The sequence below is a fragment of the Xenopus laevis genome, chromosome 8S, assembly GCF_017654675.1.
Source record: "Xenopus laevis strain J_2021 chromosome 8S, Xenopus_laevis_v10.1, whole genome shotgun sequence".
NCBI classification, from domain to species: Eukaryota; Metazoa; Chordata; class Amphibia; order Anura; family Pipidae; genus Xenopus; species Xenopus laevis.
The window spans coordinates 87,614,675-87,635,614 of NC_054386.1; the positions used below are offsets into that span (position 1 = coordinate 87,614,675).

General features: G+C 37.4%; 2 protein-coding genes across 6 annotated transcripts in view; one reads left to right on the forward strand and one right to left on the reverse strand.

Moving 5' to 3' along the window:
- Positions 1-19,693, forward strand: part of arhgap5.S (Rho GTPase activating protein 5 S homeolog) — a 43,401-nt gene extending 23,708 nt beyond the window's left edge. For 2 of the 5 annotated variants that reach the window (XM_041574047.1, XM_041574046.1), the window contains 6 exons: positions 1,637-1,781; positions 12,213-12,290; positions 14,634-14,639; positions 15,978-16,109; positions 17,286-17,391; positions 18,758-19,693. In XM_041574047.1, coding sequence (XP_041429981.1) covers positions 1,637-1,781; positions 12,213-12,290; positions 14,634-14,639; positions 15,978-16,109; positions 17,286-17,391; positions 18,758-19,091 — 801 coding nt within the window. In that variant the 3' untranslated portion in view covers positions 19,092-19,693. 5 annotated transcript variants of the gene reach the window in all.
- LOC108700312 overlaps positions 1-20,940 on the reverse strand; it is a 782,191-nt gene that overhangs the window by 30,402 nt on the left and 730,849 nt on the right. The window lies entirely within an intron of this gene.

The following is a 20,940-nucleotide window of genomic DNA, read 5'->3' on the forward strand; positions in this document are numbered from 1 at the left end:
ATATTGATTGATGATGGCTATAAATCTAGATAAGTGATAGTAAAAGCCGGTTTAATAGAATCACTCACAATATCTTTATAGTGAACCTGACATACATACAGACATTTGCTCATATTACAAGGCAGGTATTGGAAGTGAAGTTGATAAAATGCATTTAATGTACCAAAACAAATTATGGTGCGCACAATGAATTTTAGGTGAAAATTTGTTCTGACCTATGCACAAAGTTTTTCAAAAAATCTGCACACACAAAGTTGAAAATATGTGCACAAAGCTGAGAAGGAATTGGTTGCAGGTGGTCTCTCCATCATATTCAATATTAGAAGTATTTTCGACTTGTACTGTAAGTAGTTGCTTGTGAATAACAGTGGTACAAAGTAATTTAAAGGGATACTGTCATGGGAAGAAAAAAATTTTTCAAAATGAATCAGTTAATAGTGCTGCTCCAGCAGAATTCTGCACTGAAATCCATTTCTCAAAAGAGCAAACAGATTTTTTTATATTCAATTTTGAAATCTGACATGGGGTTAGACATATTGTCAATTTCCCAGCTGCCCCAAGTCATGTGACTTGTGCTCTGATAAATCAATCACTCTTTACTGCTGTACTGCAAGTTAGAGTGATATCACCCCCCTCCCTTCCCCCCCCCCCCCCAGCAGCCAAACAAAAGAACAATGGGAAGGTATCCAGATAACAGCTCCCTAACGCAAGATAACAGCTGCCTGGTAGATCTAAGAACAACACTCAATAGTAAAAACCCATGTCCCACTGAGACACATTCAGTTACATTGAGAAGGAAAAACAGCAGCCTGCCAGAAAGCATTTCTCTCCTAAAGTGCAGGCACAAGTCACATGACCAGGGGCAGCTGGGAAATTGACAAAATGCCGAGCCCCATGTCAGATTTCAAAATTGAATATAAAAAAAATCTGTGTGCTCTTTTGAGAAATGGATTCCAGTGCAGAATTCTGCTGGAGTAGCACTATTAACTGATGCATTTTGAAAAAAACATGTTTTCCGATAACAGGATCCCCTTAAATAAAATCTGGGGAAATAGGCTGTGCAAAATAAAAAATGTTTTCAATATAGTTAGGCAAAAATATAATGTATAAAGGCTGGAGTGACTGGATATTTAAAGGTGGCCATACACTGGCCGCTCAAAACTTGCTGACAGATGGATCGGCAGCTTAGTGGCCCGTGTATGGAGCCCTCCAGCGGGCTTTCCCAATCGATTTCTGGCTAAAAGTCGGGCAGATGTCAATTGGGCAGGGCAAAAAATCCCATCAGATCACGGACTGTTACCGAGGAGTTTCATGACCATATAAAAACACGAGGCCGAAGGTCGAGTGTTTTTATACAGGTCAGGAAACTCCGAGGTAACTTCTAATATCCTCATATTTTGCAACTGGGGGTACTTTATTTATTATAATACACAAGTTTCGGTGAGTCATGTGACAGGAATGACATCAGAACTCACCGTTTATAACTGATGACATCAGAACTCACCGTTTATAAGGATATAATTTACAACATATATTCATGGCTTTTGCGTATTATATAGCTATAATGTGTGTGTTTATATGTATATCTATGTATAAAGTTTATTTCATGGAAGCTATAAATATAATTCTGTTCCAGAAAAAAAAAACCAAGCAATTAAATCCACCAACACGAAGGAACTGGGAGAGCAACTACTTTGGAAAGCCGCTGCATGAGCTTGTGAGCCCTGAGAAACCTATTCCAGTCTTTGTGAAGAAGTGCGTGGAATACATTGAGGAGACAGGTAGGAGAAACTCATTTATATGGCTTATGTTTACACATTATTCCTTGCTTTTCTTATACCTTTAATCTGGCTATAGACACGGCAATGCCAACTGATCTCCAGGTACATATCCATTCTCAGCCGCCGCGGGGAGTGGCCATGTTTAAAAAAGTAAATCTGCCTGTCTATGGTGCCTTTAGATACTGACACATTTCAGCAACTCGAATCCCTTTCATGCCTGTGACCCAGTGTCAGGAACTACATTTTTCTTTTTTGTTTGTTTTCCAACAATACAGCTGTACAAACTTCTAGCTGTATTTGGCTTTAAAGAGCTTATTCACCATCCAAATGCTTTTTTCCAGTTCAGTTGGTTTCGTATAATACACCAGAAAAAAAAAACACCAGATGGTACACCAGAAATTGTTTCCATGGCTTTGGGGGATTTTTTATTAGATTAGTAAATTTTGACAGTTTCTCAAAAATTCAAGTTTAAATTTTGATGTTCATTTCTCAGCATCTGTAGAATATAAGCAGCTATTGTATCAATTAGAACAGCTGCATTAAAAGGGCAAGTCAGCCCCAAAGAAAACATTTGCCTAATAATATAAAACATAATTCTAAGCAACTTTCCAATGAACATTTAGTAAGAAATTTCAATGCCTTCAAAGTTATAAGTACAGTTATGGGATCCGTTATCCGGAAACCCATTATCCAGAAAGCTCTTAATTACGGAATGGCCATCTCCCATAGACTCCAATATAATCAAATGATCCAAACTAAGATATAATTAATCCTTATTGGAAGCAGAACCAGCCTATTGGGTTTATTTAATGTTTATATGATTTTCTAATAGTATGAAGATCCAAATTACGGAAAGATCCATTATCCTAGATACTGTATACTGTACACAATCAGTATTTTATATTATTAGGCTATTTCCACTGTTAACCCTGTGTTATAAATATGTACCCTCTGTTGTTTCTAGGGATGCACTGAATCCAGGATTTGGTTCGGGATTCTGTCTTTTTCAGCAGGATTCTAATTCGGCAGGATTCTAATTCGGCAGAATCCTTCTGCCCGGCCGAAGCAAATCCTAAGTTGCATATGCAGGGAGGGAAATCGCATGACTTTTTGTCACAAAACAAGTAAAAAATGGTTTCCCCTTCCCTCCCCTAATTTGCAAATGCAAATTAGGATTCGGTTCGGGATTCAACCTTTATCAGCAGGATTTAGATTTGGCCAAATCCTTCTGCCTTACTGAAGCGAACCCTAATTTGCATATGCAAATTAGGGCGGGAGGGAAATTTCGTGACTTTTTGTTACAAAACAAGGAAGTAAAAAATGTTTTCCCCTTCCCACCCATTTAGTTTTCAGTATTCGGCCGAATCTTTCGTGAAGGATTCAGGGGTTCGGCCGAATCCAAAATAGTGGATTCGGAGCATCCCTAGTTGTTTTCTATTCACATTCCAGTTGAGCACATGAGTTGTGAAATGTTTATTAATTAAATGAATTGTTTGGAAAATAGGCAAATGGGCTGCTGATATTTCACTTTTAAATTACCTCCCATGTGCTTCACACAAGTATCAAAAGAAATGAAGGCGTTGAAGAGCTGTTAAGTATCTGATAGGCAACACAAGCTGCGTGATCTGAGCCCAACCACACACACAGCTCCAAACAAGCAGGAGAGGAAGCAGATGCTACTATCTCTCTGTTTAAATAAACACAAGGTTCAATCAGAACAGATATTCTTAGGGCTGCTGCTTTAATCTATATGAGATATTTAGCTGGTGTTGAAAATGTTTGTGAAAGTGTTTCTTGCTATTAAAAGAGTTCAATACTTGAAACTGCATAATATTTCAGGTGGTGACATTTCCTGTCTCTATCTTAAGAAGAATGTAGTTTTGTTTCTTTTTTATTTATTAATTCAAAAGTCCACACAGCTATACGATCCTATATCTGAGGTCTTTGGTCAATGAAACTTAAGCTCCCCATAGACGCGTCGATTCTTCTTGCCGAACGACCGATTTTAGGGAAGCCCGACCAATCCTTCAAAATTATCGTGCGGTTAGTGGGATTCGAACGATCGTACATCTTACGATTTTTCGGGTGACATCTGTCAGGAAATTGATCGGCCAGGTCAAAAAATCTTTGTCGGTCCCAGTGCAATGTATCTATGTTTGCAGGGCCAAGCAGGCAGCTCCCCTTTGTTTTCCTGGCAAATTGGTCTTTTTAGTTGATTGTGAATTCGTACGATCGTTCTGAGAAGATCTGGTTCTGGTCTCACGATCAGGATCTGATCTTTTAAAAATCTCAACATCTATGGCCAGCTTTACTGTATAAGGGTGAAAGATGCACACTGCTAATAGCAGCAGCTACTTGTCACGGCTACAGAATGGCAGATAATACCCTTCCCTAAACAATTCTGCCCACGTAGAGACAATTTTCACAGACTCCTAGGGGCAGATTTATCAAGGGTCATATTTCGAATTTGAAAAACTTTGAAATTCAAAGAAACCAATGGTAATTAGATTGAAGGTTTTTTTTGGCCAAATAAGTCAGTTTTCGATCAAATTCGAATCATACAAATCAAAGTAATAGCTCAGTTTTCCCCCCAAAAAACTTAGATTTTTCAAAGTCCAACAAAGTCCAACAATTGACTCCAAATAGGTTCCAGGAGGTCCCCCATAGGCTAAAACAGCAATTCGGCAGGTTTTAGATGGCGAATGGTTGAAGTCGAATTTTGAAAGAGACCATATTTGATAAATTTCGAATTTTCAAATTTTTTTCAAATTCAAATCGAATTTGGACTATTCCCTAGTCAAAGTACACAAAAATTAGCTCGAAATTACATTTTTTTTCATTAGAATTTTCACTTCGACCTTTGATAAATCTGCCCCCTAGTGCAAAGTGGGCTAGTAAGCTCTATGCCTTTCCTAGCATCTGTGCTAAGGCTTCTTTAGCAGAAGGGCACAATCTTGTATTTATTAAAGGAATTGTTCAGTGAAAAAATAAAAACTGAATAAATAGCCTGTGCAAAATAGAAAATGTTTTAAATATAGTTAGCCAAAAATGTCTGTCTATAAAGGCTGGAGTGGCCAGACTTCTAAAATAATAGCCAGAACAGACACATTATTGGTCTTTATCCAACTAACTATACAGTATTAGAAAGATTTTTATTTTGCACAGCCTATCTATTTACCCAGTTTTTATTGTTACACTGAACTGTTCCTTTAAGGGTACATTTTTGGAGTGCTGGACCAGAGATTATACACACAAGCCAGGATATAATAATAAGAGCAATGTGTAGAAGGGCTTGCAATCTAAAGGCCAAGGATATGAGTTAGGCAGAAAGTCAAGGAGTGTTTAACAAGCTGGATGTAGAGCCTAAAGACTTTTGAATAGTCAGATAGTTTATAGGCCCCAATTTATGTGCTGGCTTGGGTTCTCAAACATACATGCTCAAAAGGCTACACATTTATTGTTATTGCTATTTTTTATTACTTATATTTCTATTCAGGCCTCTCCTATTCATATCCCAGTCTCTTATTCAAATCAAAGCATGGTTGCTAGGGAAATTTGGACCCTAGCAACCGGGCTGCTGAAATTGCAAAATATGAGCTGCTGAATAAAAAGCTAAATAAATCAAAAACCACAAATAATAAAAAATGAAAACTAATTACAAATTGTCTCAGAATATCCATCTCTACGTCAAATTAACAGTTCATTTAAAGGTGAACAATCCCTTTAATGCTGCTGCAGGTTTTTTTTTTTTTTATTAACTAAAATCATCACGATTTTTTTCATGCCTGCAGCCCTTTACAGGCCTTCACTGTCCCTCATTGCTCTGTTTGTTTCCCGGATCACTCTGACTTATCTCTTCCTCTTCATGTACACATTAAAGGAAAACTATACCCCTCAAACAATGTAGGTCTCTATAAAAAGATATTGCATAAAACAGCTCATATGTAAAACCCTGCTTCATGTAAATAAACCATTTTCATAATAATGTACTTTTGTAGTAATATGTGCCATTGGGTAATCATAAATAGAAAACTGCCAATTTAAAAAATAAGGGCCACCCCCTGGGATCGTATGATACATACCAAATTGCTCAAATATTCATTTTGGGGGTATAGTTTTCCATTAACATCATAACCAGCAACCAGAATGAATAGAGAAAGGTCCTCAAAAGAGTAGCTGAGTGGTGGTGAGACCATAATGAGTATGTTAGGGATGCACTGAATCCAGGATTCGGTTGGGGATTCGGCCTTTTTCCGCAGGATTCTGAGTTATTTTCGCATTTTATTTTTAAAAAAAAATGTTGATGCTACTGGTCCTTTACTGTATGAAGATCCAAATTACGGAAAGATCCAATATCCGGAAAAACCCAGCTGCCAAGCATTCTGGATAACAGGTCCCATACCTGTATATGCACGCACTGCAAATGTATTCTTTTTGGTTTGGGTTTAAACAACGGATTATTTCTATCATCCAACATATTTCCCGTGTCACAACTAATCACGCAACATTTTCAGCCAAGCAATTAAAGGAAACTTCAGCTAAAGCATTATGTTGCCTTTGTAGAATTTGATGTATTTTTGGTACCAATCTTTTTTTTTTTTTTTTTTTCTTCCTTTTTTTTTTTTTTTTTTTTTTTACTGAAAGTTTACATTGCTTCCGACAACAAGGATGCAGTGTTGTTCATGCTTTGAAGAAAGGTTTTGTTCATAAAAGAGCAAGAGAGGAGCCCTGGAGCTAGTGTTAAGTCAACTGTTTATATTACCTTTTTTTTTCAGCTTGCAAAACAGCAATGATAAGGTTCATAGAGTGTTAGGGAAAGCCGCTCAGCATGTTACACAAATAGCACAAGGATTCATGCTTTCTAAAAGCTTTGGAACATGCAGGAAAAGCCGTATCCATAATGTCTACTACAAAGACCTTTTCATTCTATTTTTGCTTCAGCTCCTGGCACTACTATAGAACATGTAAACCCAATATTTGCCTTTTAACCCAATTTCATAGACATAAGGCTCATAGCTACAGCAATTTATAAAATAGTTACATAATATCAGAAACTGTGCTTTTTACTATAACATTGTTTCATCTATTTGATTTTCTGGCCTGAGGCAGCAGTTATGTGGGCGATATTGGGATAATCCGATCTTTTGGCCCTAATAGAGTTGCATTATTTTTGATGCATATATGTTGGAACAGATGATCCGGGTTAATATTTGAGAATCAATTGGTTTGTTGATTGGACGAGTTTGAAAAAATTAGAGATGCATCAAATCCACTATTTTGGATTCGGCTGAACCCCCAAAAATCCTTTGCGAAAGATTCGGCCGAATACCGAACTGAATCCGAACCCTTATTTGCATATGCAAATTAGGGGTGGGAAGGGGAAAACATTTTTTACTTCCTTGTTTTGTGATAAAAAGTCAAACGATCTCCCACCCGCACCTAATTTTGCATCTAATCCTGCATTCGGTGCATCCCTAGAAAAAATATCCTTCTAGCCGAGCCAAAACCGAACCCTAATTTGCATATGCACATGACTTTTTGTCACAAAACCAGGAAGTAAAAAATGTTTTCCACTTCCCACCCCTAATTTGTATATGCAAATTAGGATTCGGTATTCGGCTGAATCTTTTGTAAAGGATTCTGGGGTTCGGCAGAATCTAAAATAGTGGATTCGGTGAATCACTAATTAATAATAATAATTAGAGGTGATCTGCCCCTGTAAGGTCTGTAGCCATACTTTTTTTTAGATGCAGTAGCAATGAACTATAGTAGTTCTAATTAGGGATGCACCGAATCCAGGATTCGGGCAGGATTCGGCCTCTTTCAGCAGGATTCGGATTCGGCTGAATCTTTCTGCCAGGCTGAACCGAATCCTAATTTGCATATGCAAATTAGGGACAGGGAGGGAAATTGCGTGACTTTTTGTCACAAAACAATGAAGTAAAACATGTTATTCCCATCTCTAATTTGCATATGCAAATTACGGTTCGTTATTCGGCCAAATCTTTCGTGGAGGATTCTGGGGTTCGACCGAATACAAAATAGTGGATTTGGTGCATCCCTAGTTCTAATCATGCAGAGAGTTTACACAAATATTGCCGTGCAGTAGGACTGTTGTAGAACTCATTTTGGGACCCAAGGCTCAGAGATGCCCAAGGCTACAAGAAATTGAAAATGTCTAAGACAGGAATAAGACCAGTCACTGATATACAAATGAGTCTGTGAACACTGCTAGAAACTGTTGGCCATACACAGACAGATCCGCTTGTTTAGCCCACTTGTCTTCATTAAACATAAAGGATTTTAACTGTTCAAAAAGGAAACTGGTTCAGTGAGCAGCACAGTGATAAAATTAGAAATATGTACTTTCTCCTTACCCAGCAATGTCACAGTTTCCTCCTGGGTTCACTTTGCTCAATATACTTTATCCTTGAAATAAAAATGCCTAAGAGTTTAAATGCTTCTACAATTAGGCAGTTTTTCCTAAAAGACTTTAATATTTGCTTTATTATAGGCCCTGACAATCATGTTTTTCCCTAGACTCTTAATTATAAATTAGTGGCCATCTAAATGAACTCACTGCTTGCTTGCTTGTTTCTTTCAGTTAACATACTCTTAAAACTTAAAGGTGAACTATTGCAGAAATGGAAATTTAATATAAGCTTTGGCATACTGAAATAGGAAACTTTTTAAATACATTCAATTAACAATTCTGTACTATTTCTGAAATAATCAAGTTTATCTTCACTATCCCTCTCTCAGCATCTGTTTCTCTTCATTCTATCTTAATGCAGCAGTTAGGTGTCAGATATTCATTGACAGTTAGATCCGATATATCTTATAGGGGGCTCCTTATGCCTAGAAGACGTATTAGAGTTCACTCTATTAAAATCACCAGAAATCCTGTCTCTCTACATGCAGAATTTGTGCAAAAGGCAGTTATTTTGTTGGATTTTGTTTGTACTGGAATCAGTTATTTGAGTGAGCTCTAATACATCTGCTAGGAAAGGCAGCCCCCCTATAAGATATTGGATCTAACTGTCAATGTATATCTGACACCCAACTGCTGCATGAAGAGAGAATGAAGAGAAACAGATGCTGAGAGAGGAAAAGTGAAGATGAACTTGATTATTTCAGAAACAATGCAGAATATTTAATTGATTGTATTTTCTTATTTCAGCATGATGAAGCTTATATTATATTTTTATTTTCGCGATAGTTCCCATTTAAAGCAACAGTAACATCAAAGATTTAAAGTGTTTTAAAGTAATAATATAATGTAATTTAATCTTTGTAGTGTTGCCCTGCACTGGTAAAACTGATGTGTTTGCTTCAGAAACACTACTATAGTTTATATAAATAAGCTGCTGTGTAGCAATGGGGGCAGCCATTCAATGGAGAAAAGGCTCAGGTTACACAGCAGATAAGCTCTGTAGAGCATAATGGTGTTATCTGTTATCCTTTATTTATACTGTGCCATATAGCCTTTTTTCGATTTACACAGCAGCTTGTTTATATAAACTATAGTAGTGTTTCTGAAGCAAACACAGCAGTTTTACCAGTGCAGGGCAACACGACACAATATTTTCATTACTTTGATTTTCTGATGTTACTGTTACTTTAATGCTATCCTTATATTACAGGGCAATCTACCAATCAGCTGAGAGCTAAGAGCTCCATAAAGACAACATACCGTAACCATAATCTGCATATGTACTTTTCACCGGTATCTGCTTGATGCATCCTGTATTAATTAGGTCCTGCAATTATTTTATGAGAAAGTCCTCACATGCGTATTTAGATTGATTTAATGCTCCATTCCGCTTTTTGTATTGCTTTAACACGAACAACCGTATTAATAGCTTTACTTTAAGGGCAAATAGTTTAGTTAACATACTTTAAATAAGACTTTGCAGCACTTCTACGTCATGTATCCTAGTGCAAGAGAAGCCTTTGGATCATTTGCATGCTGCAGGGCCTTGTTTTGTTTGGGTGTCACAGGGGAGTTTCAGGGCACTGGATTGTTTGACATGGAATCTGTGTTCACTTAGTGCTCCATCTGTGCTGCAAAGAAAATTCTGAAAGTTATTCCCAGTGGCGAGCAAAACACATTCACATCTACAAGAACAAAATCCTCATTGTAACATCTGGTTTTAGGGAAAAAGGAAGTGTGGCTGTATAAAACAGGCAATTGTTTGCATAAGCCATGCTCTTCAGGCTAAGAGTTCTGTTTGTATCATTTGTCAGTCACCTGCCATCTTTCTTTCTGGTGTCCTAGAAAATGACTTTTTCTACAGATGCTTGGTCAAGTTAAACTGTAGCTAATGGTGGCCATAGACATTACGGTTTCTAAAAGATCTTATCTTAGGACCAAGCTTAGCCTGAAATGTTTTAAATATACAACTTGGGTAGCTGCTTTTTTTTTTTTTTTATAATCTGGTAGATTTTCTGACAGACATTGAATGAAAAATCGATAGATTCACGATTCATGTTGGATCACCCTATAATTAAGGAGAGAAAAAGCTTAACGTCTGTGACCACCTTTAAACACAAGTTGGTCTGACAATTAAACAGTTTACACATGGGACTTCTAAACAGAGTACTGTTACAATGGAATAGCGTATATTATTAACATTTGGTTTTCAGTAAAAGGATACTGACTTGGTAAAAGTAACACACCTCCTGTTGATCCTCATCTTCCCCCCCAAAATACCCATTTAAGCAGTACAGCTATTGGAACTTCCAAATGTACTAATATGAGACTTCTCTCTTTTCTGCTATAACGAGTGTATAACGAGGCTGAAAAACAACAATAGTTGTGAGTCCCTCCAAAAAAAATAAAAAATCAATAGAGTAATAAAAGTACAAAAGCATTTATTAGAACATAATGAATGGAGGCCTAATGTGTTTTGTGCCTGTTGGGGGCACTTACTCAAAGTAATAGGCACACCCCTGTACATGTCTTCTATAGGGGTGTGACCAATCAAGGCTACATACATCACAACCAATCACAAAGTGTGAAACCGAATTGCCAATTTAGATACCTATTTACGTACAGGCTTCACACATTTTAGGTTACCAAATACCCACATAAAACTAACTGAAAAAGGTACAAAAATGTATCAAATTAAGTAAACAATAAAAAATTTACAGTAATTGCAAAAGAAAAAAAAATCTCTCTCTCTCTCTCTCTCTCTCTCATATATATATATATATATATATATATATATATATATATATATATATATATATATATAGTGAATAAAGTACCCCGTCTTGTAAAATATAAGGATATTATAAGTTACTGAGGAGTTTCATGACCATATAAAAGCGAAGGCCAAGTGCTTTTATACAGGTCATGGAACTCTGAGGTAACTTCTTATATCCTCATATTTTGCAAGACTTTATTATAATACACAAGGTTCTGTGAGTCATGTGACAGAAATGACATCAGAACTCACCGTTTATAACTGATGACATCAGAACTCACCGTTTATAAGGATATAATTTAGATATTTATGGCTTTTTGTGTATTTTATATATATATATATATATATATATATATATATATATATATATATATATATATATATATATATATATATATATATATATATATATATATATATATTATAGTTATAAAGTACTGTCCTGGTGGTGAGAAATCTCTAGAGATAGAGAGAGTTCTCACCACCAGGACAGTACTTTATAACTTTAATTCTATAAACCACTATTCCTCCTAAACCAGATTTCACTGTTTCAATAATGTGTTCAGACAAGAACAAAATCCTCGTTTTAACATCTGGTTTTACTACAGATTTCTGAGACAGAATGTCTAGAAATTCCAGCTAGAAGGGCTACACTGACATTAGTAATGTGCGGGTCGAAAATTTCTCGACCCTAACCTGCCCCCTCCCGAACCGCGCCCGGGCCTGCTCCGGTCCACTTTTTATAGACCCGAGCCCGCTCCACACTGACCTCACAAAAAAGGTGGGGGAGGCAGGCGGAAGTATATAAATTCCATTAAACTTTAAACTTTAAACTTCAATTTTGGTAAAATAGTAAAAAAATAAAAGCTGGAAAGCAAATGAAAAAAGTCTTTGTTTATGGTGAACGATCTGAAAACAACTGAACTGAAAAAAAAGTGTTTGGAAGGTGAACAACCCCTTTAAAGCATTGGTTTTAGGAAAAAAATCATGATGTTCCTGTAAAGGGATAATATATAATTTTACTTAAGATCCACACAGTAAATTGTACTTATTCTGAAAATGTCATTTTATGCAGTTATTTAAAGCAAATGGGATTTGTTATATACTTTTTGCCCATTATTTTAATAAGTCTATATGGTAAAAGCCATAGTTATTAAGTTCATGTTGATTGCATGCTGCCAGACTCTTGACTGCATTTTGGTTTTTTTTCTGCATTTTCCAGGGCTGAGTGCAGAAGGTCTGTACAGAGTCAGTGGTTACAAGACTGATCAAGATAACATACAGAAACAGTTTGATCAAGGTGAGCCCATGTCTTATGATTTCCTTTATCAGGCAAGAAAGAGACAGGAGGTGTAAGAGGGGTGAATACACTGTACTGCATTTCACCACATGATTTAAACTACTCTGAAGTGAACAATAACCTTTTGGACAAGGCAAAATAGGTGGAACGGATTAAGTTCACATTACAGTTAGTGTGGTTCTCCTTAGCTACAACTCACCTGCTCATATGATGCTTGTTCAAGTGTGCTGCCATATTTGTGATGGGATGTAGTTGGAGACAATTCTGCAACTGCTGTAGCATCACCGACATGCAACAACCACCCAGAATATCTTGGACTCACATGGTGCACACACAGGTCATGTGATTTTTACTCAGAAACACTGACCAATGCAATTTCAAGTGCAGTCTTGCGGAAGCCTTGCTGATACGATCAAAGTGATTAATTTGCTCAATACATTCTTTTTCATTTGTTTACACTTATCATTTTTGGGGAAATTCTTGGGACAACAGTGCTTTTCTGCGCGCAATACTCTTTCACGTTACAGACTTATTCTGTATGGTCATTTCAGAATCTTATTAGTCGTATGCTTTAGTAGTACGATTGTTCTCCAACCAATATTAAATCTGTAGTTTAGGGTCTACAAGTCGAAATTGATGATTCACCACACAAGGGAAGAGGCCCAGGTGCACTGCCCTCAGCACAGGGAGCAGATAAACCGAAAAAAAAACCTTTGGAGCAGGCAGGCAATCTTCCACCAGGCAAATAATTTCAAAGTGAGGAGTTTATGGTGTCCACAGCCTTAAAGGAAAACTATACCCCCAAAATGAATACTTAAGCAACAGACATATTAAAGAATCTTACCAAACTGGAATATATATTTACATAAATATTGCCCTTTTACATCTCTTGCCTTGAACCACCATTTCGTGACTCTTATCTGTGCTGCCTCAGAGATCACCTGACCAGAAATACTACAACACTAACTAACAGGAAGAAGTGAGGAAGCAAAAGGCAGAACTCTGTCTGTTAATTGGCTCATGTGACCTAACATGTGGTTTGTTTGTGTGCACAGTGAATCTTACGATCTCAGGGGGCGGCCCTTATTTTTTAAAATGGCAATATTCTATTTATGATTACCCAATGGCACATACTACTAGAAAAGTATATTATTATGATAATGGTTCATTTACATGAAGCAGGGTTTTACACATGAGCTGTTTTACTCAGTTTCTTTTAATAGAGACCTACATTGTTTGGGGGGTATAGTTTTCCTTTAAGCGTTTCGTGATAAACACTTAATCATAGGCTATGATGAAGTGTTTATCACGAAACGCGTAAGGCTGTGGACACAAAAAACTCTTCACTTTGAATTTATTTGCCTGGTGGAAGATTGCCTTCATTGAGTGCATGTTCTCCAACCAAGTTCACTAAAGTGTTGTGCTGCATTTTTGGCTGAATTATGTTCTTTTTTTATTTTTAAATAGGGATGCACCGAATCCAGGATTCGGTTCGGGATTCAAACTTTTTCAGCAGGATTCGTCCTAATCTTTGTGCATGGCCGAACCGAATCTGAATCCTGATGTGCATATGCAAATTAGGAGCGGGAAGGGAAATCACGTGACTCTTTGTCACAAAACAAGGAAGTAAAAAAAAAATTGTTTTCCACTTTCCAGACCCTAATTTGCATATGCATGTAAGTTTCGCAGACACTTTCCAAGACCCTTACTTGCATATGCAAATTAGGGTTCGGTTCGGTATTCAGCCGAATCTTTTACGAAGGATTCGTGGATTCGGTGCATCCCTATTTTTAAATTAAATAGGTTGAATAGACCCAAGCCATTCTCATAGGTGGTCTCTTCACCAAATCATGAAATCGCGGGATATAATTCAGGTGTGATTACATTGCATTAAAGTCTGTAATGTGAATGAGGCCTAAACACATCCACATAGCATTTACATTGCAGTGCAGATTAATATGGATTACTGAGAAAGCCAATTCCAAATTGAGAGCATCCCAAAATAATCCTCTCTGAATCCTGTTATCACTGACAAGGGAAAGCTGCACAAATGTTCTCCAGTCTTTCATTTTGCCGTTTGCTACATCTTAACCATTTCTTGAAGTTTTTTAATTTCCATCAAGGACTGTTAACCCATAGATACTTTTTAGTGAAGAATTGCCTTGTATCTTTTATTCATCAATAGTGTTGTCTGTTCTGTGTCTTGTCTAACATTGCACATGGCTGCAGCTAAAAATGCATTTTCCTGCCTCCCACTAATCAAAACAAAACTGTTTTTCCTTCTGCCCCTCATGCTGCATTATTCATTTGTGGTAACACCATTCTTTATATCATTACTGCCAGTCCCATGTACGTAATCTACCCTGCCCTTTTTTCATTATGTATTGTATAAATTGCAATCGGTGCCATTTGAAATTACTTTTTTGCTTTGAGCCCCACACTTCATGTGTTCCTAATTGTCTGTGCAACACACTTTGCACGGATGTTCAAATCTCTTTATCGTTAACCATGTACATGCATGACATTTTATTTCAAATATTTATTACACCCTTATTTCACATTTATTTCTTATGCTGTAAACATGTATTTAGTGACTGATTTTTCAGGTTTTTTTTTTTTTTTCTTTTTTTTTTTAAAATAAAGCTCTTTAAAGGGGAACTAAACCCTACAAATGAATATGGCTAAAAATGCTATATTTTATGTATTTATTGCACCTGCCTAAAGTTTCATCTTCTCAATAGCAGCAATGATCCAGGACTTCAAACTTGTCACAGGGGGTCACCATCTTGGAAAGTGTCTGTGACACTCACATGCTCAGTGGGCTCTGAGCAGCTGTTGAGAAGCTAAGCTTAGGGCTCGTCACTAATTATCCAGCAGAAAATGAGCTTCCCCTGTAATATAAGCTGATGCTACAGGGCTGATTATTAAATTCTGATGCTAATTGCACTGGTTTCTGTGCTGCCATGTAGTAATTATCTGTATTAATTACTAATCAGCCTTATATTGTGACATTTCTATTCTATGTGTACTGTATATTGTGAGTGGGTCCCTAAGCTCAGTAAGTGACAGCAGCACAGAGCATGTGCAGTGAATCAGCAGAAAAGAACATGGGGAGCTACTGGGGCATCTTTGGAGACACAGATCTTTACTGCTAAAGGGCTGTGGTTGCCTTGGGCTGGTACAGAAGCCCAAAACATAATGTACAACATTTCTAGCTACTTTAGTTACACTTTAGCTCTCCTTTAATTGGAAATAAACAATGCCTGTGAAAAGTTGGGATTTCTGTTTTTAAATACAGTTGCCTGTGAGCATATTCTGTATGAAGTAATTTATACAGTATGAATGATAGACACATCATTGCTTGCTTTTGTTAGAAGCATTCTTTATAGATACTAGTGCTCAGTGCTCAGGTTAGGTTTCGAATGCCTCAACTGACAAAAGCTTTGTGGCAGCTAATTATAAGGTGAATTAATGCAAATTTGCAAAGAGGCATATGCCAGAATTCCCAGCTGTACTGTGTATTAAAGGGAAAATAATTGGAGGATAAACCATGATATAAAGGCTATATTTTCACTTCCACTTTAGCAATAGGATTCTTCTTTGAGGGGTGATTTCTTATCCTATCAGGGTTTCCTTACCTTGTGCTCACTTGCAGTGGTTTTTAATATTCTGAAATATTCTTTACAGATAACAATCTTAATCTGGCTTCGATGGAGGTGACTGTGAATGCAGTGGCGGGTGCACTAAAGGCGTTTTTTGCAGACTTGCCCGCGCCTCTCATACCCTATAACCTTCACCTCGATCTGCTTGATGCCTCAAGTAAGTGTGTCAGCCTTGCAGCATGCTGCATTTCCAAGTGAATCCTCCCTAACGTCTGGTGGAGTAGAAAAATCCAACCTGAAGCGGTCTCCAATTTGACCCAGAGGAAAAGAAATGCATTCCTCATTTTAAAAAGGGAATTGGACCCTGAATCAACTTTGTACAAGTTCATATCAGTAACTTTGTTTTTGTTTACATGTAAAAAGCATTCAGGCCTTTTTCTGAAACTCCTTAAAATAGTACCTCCTTCGTTCTGAGCTTGATGCATGCCCTTGTATCCTCTGGATATATCTATTTTAATTTATCGTATGGTTCCTTCATATATTTATATACATAGTTCTCATATCCTCCTTTATCTTCTCTGGTGTAAATAATCCTGACACTTGGCCAGTATTCTTCATAATGGAGACTTGCCAAACATTTAAAGATCTGGCACGGTTGGCAAATTAGCAGATCTTTCCCCAATTTGGCCATCTTGATCGACAAACGATTATATCAAAGATCAGGTTGTTGAGGCAAGGACTGCATCAAAGAGTGAGTGTGGTCCTGGGAAGTAGATTTTTTTTATAATTTCACTTCTTTTAGGAGCACCAGAGCCCACCAAATTTATACAGGTATGGGATCCATTATCCGTAAATCCTCCAAATTACGGACAAGTGTCTCTCATAGACTCCTTTTTATTCAAATAATCCACATTTAAAAAAGTATTTCCTTTTTCTCTGTAATAATAAAACCGTACCTTGTACTTGATCCAAACTAAGATATAATTAATCCTTATTGGAAGCAAAACCAGCCTATTGGGTTTATTTAATGTTTATATGATTTTCTAGTAGACCTAAGAGAAAGTATTAATGCTTTAACTGGCCTTTACATTTACAACGTAACTTGTTTTAGGACAACTTCTGCCATGCACTACCTGCAACCTGGTTGGACTGGCAGATAGAATAACAACATTGTGTGATGTACTCACTGATTGTGTCATATATATATATATATATGGGAATCTTATCCCAAGCCTTTTCCTGTTGGTTTTATTCAATTGAGCTGTTATATTACCTGTATGCAGAGTCAAAGCACAGTCCACATTTAGAAAGCTCAATAGTTCTGTGGCTGAAAGAATGCTGCAGAGAATACCTTTTCTCATCCTTATTTTTTACTCTTCTGCATCTTCCACAGAAGTCCCAGAGAAAATGGAACGGCTGAAAGTGCTAAAGGATATTCTGCGGAGCTTTCCTCCTGTCAACTATGATGTCCTGAAATTTATCATTGCTCACTTGAACAGGTGAGCTCACATGAACCATTCCAATACAGAAAAGCACAACATTATGGGAACATTTTTGGTGCTTATACAGTGGCTAATATTGTCTAATCTTTCAGACTTTTGCTGCAATCTCAGCTCATTTTGCTTGGTCATGTGCTTTCAGAAAGAGCCATCACTTTATGGATGGAACTGCTTTCTGGCAGGCTGTTGTTTCTCCTACTCAATGTAACTGAATGTGTCTCAGTGGGACCTGGATTTTACTATTGAGTGCTGTTCTTAGATCTCACAGGCAGCTCTTATCTTGTGTTAGGGAGCTGTTATCTGGTTACCTTCCCATTGTTCTGTTGTTAGGCTGCTGGGGGGCGGGAGGGTGTCGATATCACTCCAACTTGCAGTTAGGGTCGGGGCACACGCTCAGATACGGGGAGATTAGTCACCTGCCAACAAATCTCCTCTTCTTCAGGGCGACTAATCTCCCCGAACTACCTCCCGCCGGCTAGAATGTAAATTGACGGCGGTATGGCACTCGGATCGCTTCGTTTTCCAAAGTCGCCCCAAAGTTTCCTCGTGAAGCGACTTTGGAAAACTAAGTGTTCCGAGTGCCATCCCGTCGCCGATTTACATTCTTATCTTGTGGGAGGCAGTTTGGGTGAGATTAGTCGCCCCGAATAAGAGGAGATTTGTCGCTGGGCGACTAATCTCCCCGAATCCGAGTGAGTTCCCTGACCCTAAAGAGTGACTGAAATTTATCAGAGCACATGTCATCTGACTGGGGGCATCTGGGAAACTGACAATATGTCTAGCCCCATGTCAGATTTCAAAATTGAATATAAAAAAAATCTGTTTGCTCTTTTTAGAAATTTATTTCACTGCAGAATTCTGCTGGAGCAGCACTATTAACTGGTGTTTTGAAAAAAATAAATATTTTTCCCCATGACAGTATCCCTTAAAGGACTGCTTACCAATGCAGTCTGTTGCAACAAAAGCCAGTAACATGAACCAGCATTCAGGCTCTTGGTTAAATAAATAATTCTTCCAATATTTGCAATACACAAATAATTGTTGTCTTTAGCAGATATTTCAGAAATGCTTGCTTTTCATTTCTTTCTCAGTATCTGTCATAGGCAGTGCATATAAGCACCTTCGTTTGGACTGGGGGTGTTTTTGATGTGCCTTTCTAGGACCATATTATGATGAAAATGGTAGACTACTCTGTATGGCAGTTTCAATTCTGATTAGAGAATATATAGGGAGTGTTAATAGTAATACCAATGGGCTTGATATTGCTCCTAAAGCAAGTAGTCCCTGCTTTTATAAAGTTGCTAAATTAATAGGAAGCAAACCTAGGCCATTCATCATATATTTGTTTTTTTTATTTTTCATTCAGAGTCAGCCAGCACAGCAAGACCAATCTGATGACGGCCGATAACCTTTCCATCTGCTTTTGGCCCACTCTGATGCGGCCAGACTTTGAAAGCAAGGAGTTTTTCTCCACCACCAAGAACCACCAATCCGTCATTGAGACGTTCATCGTGCAGTGCCAGTTCTTTTTTTATGAAGGTGACATTGTGGATTCGCCTAGTGCCACCAGCTCTCCGTCAGCCCAGCACTCCAGCCCGGGGCCATTAGCCGCACCCCTTGTTCCTCTACAGTTACCACCCCCTCTCCAGCCGCAGCTGCTGCAGCCCAACTTGCAGGCAGATGCAATGGGCATTCTATAAATTGCGAAAAAGCTGAGTGCACTGTTATTTCTTAACCACTGTCTTTGCAAGTTCGATTTGCCACGTAGCAATGGCTTCCCGACGCTCCTGTAGTAATATCTTAATGACGCAGAAGATTCAGATTATTTTTCGTTTTTTTTTCTTTTGTATTTTGTAAAAAAAAAAAAAAAAAATACACCAGGACTTGTAGAGAAAAAGCTGTGGCAAGCCTTGTTTGTGAAATTTGCTGCTGCATGGAACTTATATAGAAATATTATACTCTTCACATATGGCACTGTCATGCCGTGGATATACTTATCAGTACAGAGGCTTAAACTACAGAAGAAAAAGAAAACCGTTCTTTTCTATAGAAAAATCTAATTAAAATAAATTACATTTATGAAGCTGTTAGAGTGCTTTTCCCAGCCCTGCTGCAGGCTGAGATTTATTTTCACATCAAAGCATCTGTGGTGTGTGTACGTGGGCATGTGTGGGTGTGTGTGGGAGCCTGGCAGTGGGGTGGGCAATTGGAATGGAGCTTAACATGTAAATGAAACAAAATAGTAATTGTATGTACATATATAAATGTTTACATATTTCAGGAATAAAATCCATCCACTGAATCAATGTTTTATTCTACAAAGGGAGAAGGGAGTATTATTGGTGCTGTGCTGAGTTTTGTGAGCGAATACAAAACTGCAGTTGATGCAAAGTTTTCGTATAAAGACTATACAGCATTGGCAATAAACGAATGAAGAAGACATTCAATGTCGAGTACAGCGATGAGTGGGGTTAACTTACCCAAAAGAAAGGGGGAGGCAATTGCATATAGAAATAGATAATAGTAAAGGGCTGGCACATACCAGACCACACTCCGTAAATTGATGTAGTAAAAAAAGTTTTATTGGAACAAAAACATCATTACGCGTTTCGTGCCTTAGGGGCACTTAGTCATAGACTGAACAATCACTAGAACATGTCATCATATTTAAATGAAAAAGGACCAATCACACACATGTATTTAACCGCCAATCCAAAGTGAGGGCAGTAATTGGAAATTGACATATCAAGCACATTTTATGAATTACAGAGTTACACATTAGATATATCCATCAAATAGTTTACATATAAGCTTTCAAATACAAAAGTTATAGAAAGAATATAGAAATGCTTTTCGCAAAAGGTAAAGCAGTTAAATAGCAGCAATAAAGTTTCATTTAAACCGGGTGACAAGTTCAAGTATTAAGTGAATATATAGGTTAAACATTTATTCTTTTAAATATTTTAAACAAAGCAGGAAACGTTATAATCCAGATTCCAGAAAAGAAAAAAAAAAGATCCAAACAGTTCTACTGCTGTAACCAGACATTTTGCTGCTTGTACTAACAGATCCCTTGTTTTCTTTTCTGTAATTGGTATAGAGAAAGATTCACCACATATCAGAGGTGGGAGCATTTTAAACTTCTAAAACAGGAAGCAAAGTGGATATTCTTTTAAAAAACCAGACAGCCGTTTGTCTAATCTGTAACCATGTTGTGAATTGGCCTTTCTAAAAATGTTCTTGATTGGTCCGTTTCCAATTACTGCCCTCTCTTTGGATTGGTGGTTAAAGGGAAAAATAAAATTTTCAAAATGAATCAGTTAATAGTGCTGCTCCAGCAGAATTCTGCACTGAAATCGGTTTCTCAAAAGATTTTTTAATATTCAATTTTGAAATCTGACATGGGGCTAGACATATTGTCAATTTCCCAGCTGCCCCCAGTCATGTGACTTGTGCTCTGATAAACTTCAGTTAATCTTTACTGCTGTACTGCAAGTTGGAGTGATATCACCCCCCCCCAGCAGCCAAACAAAAGAACAATGGGAAGGT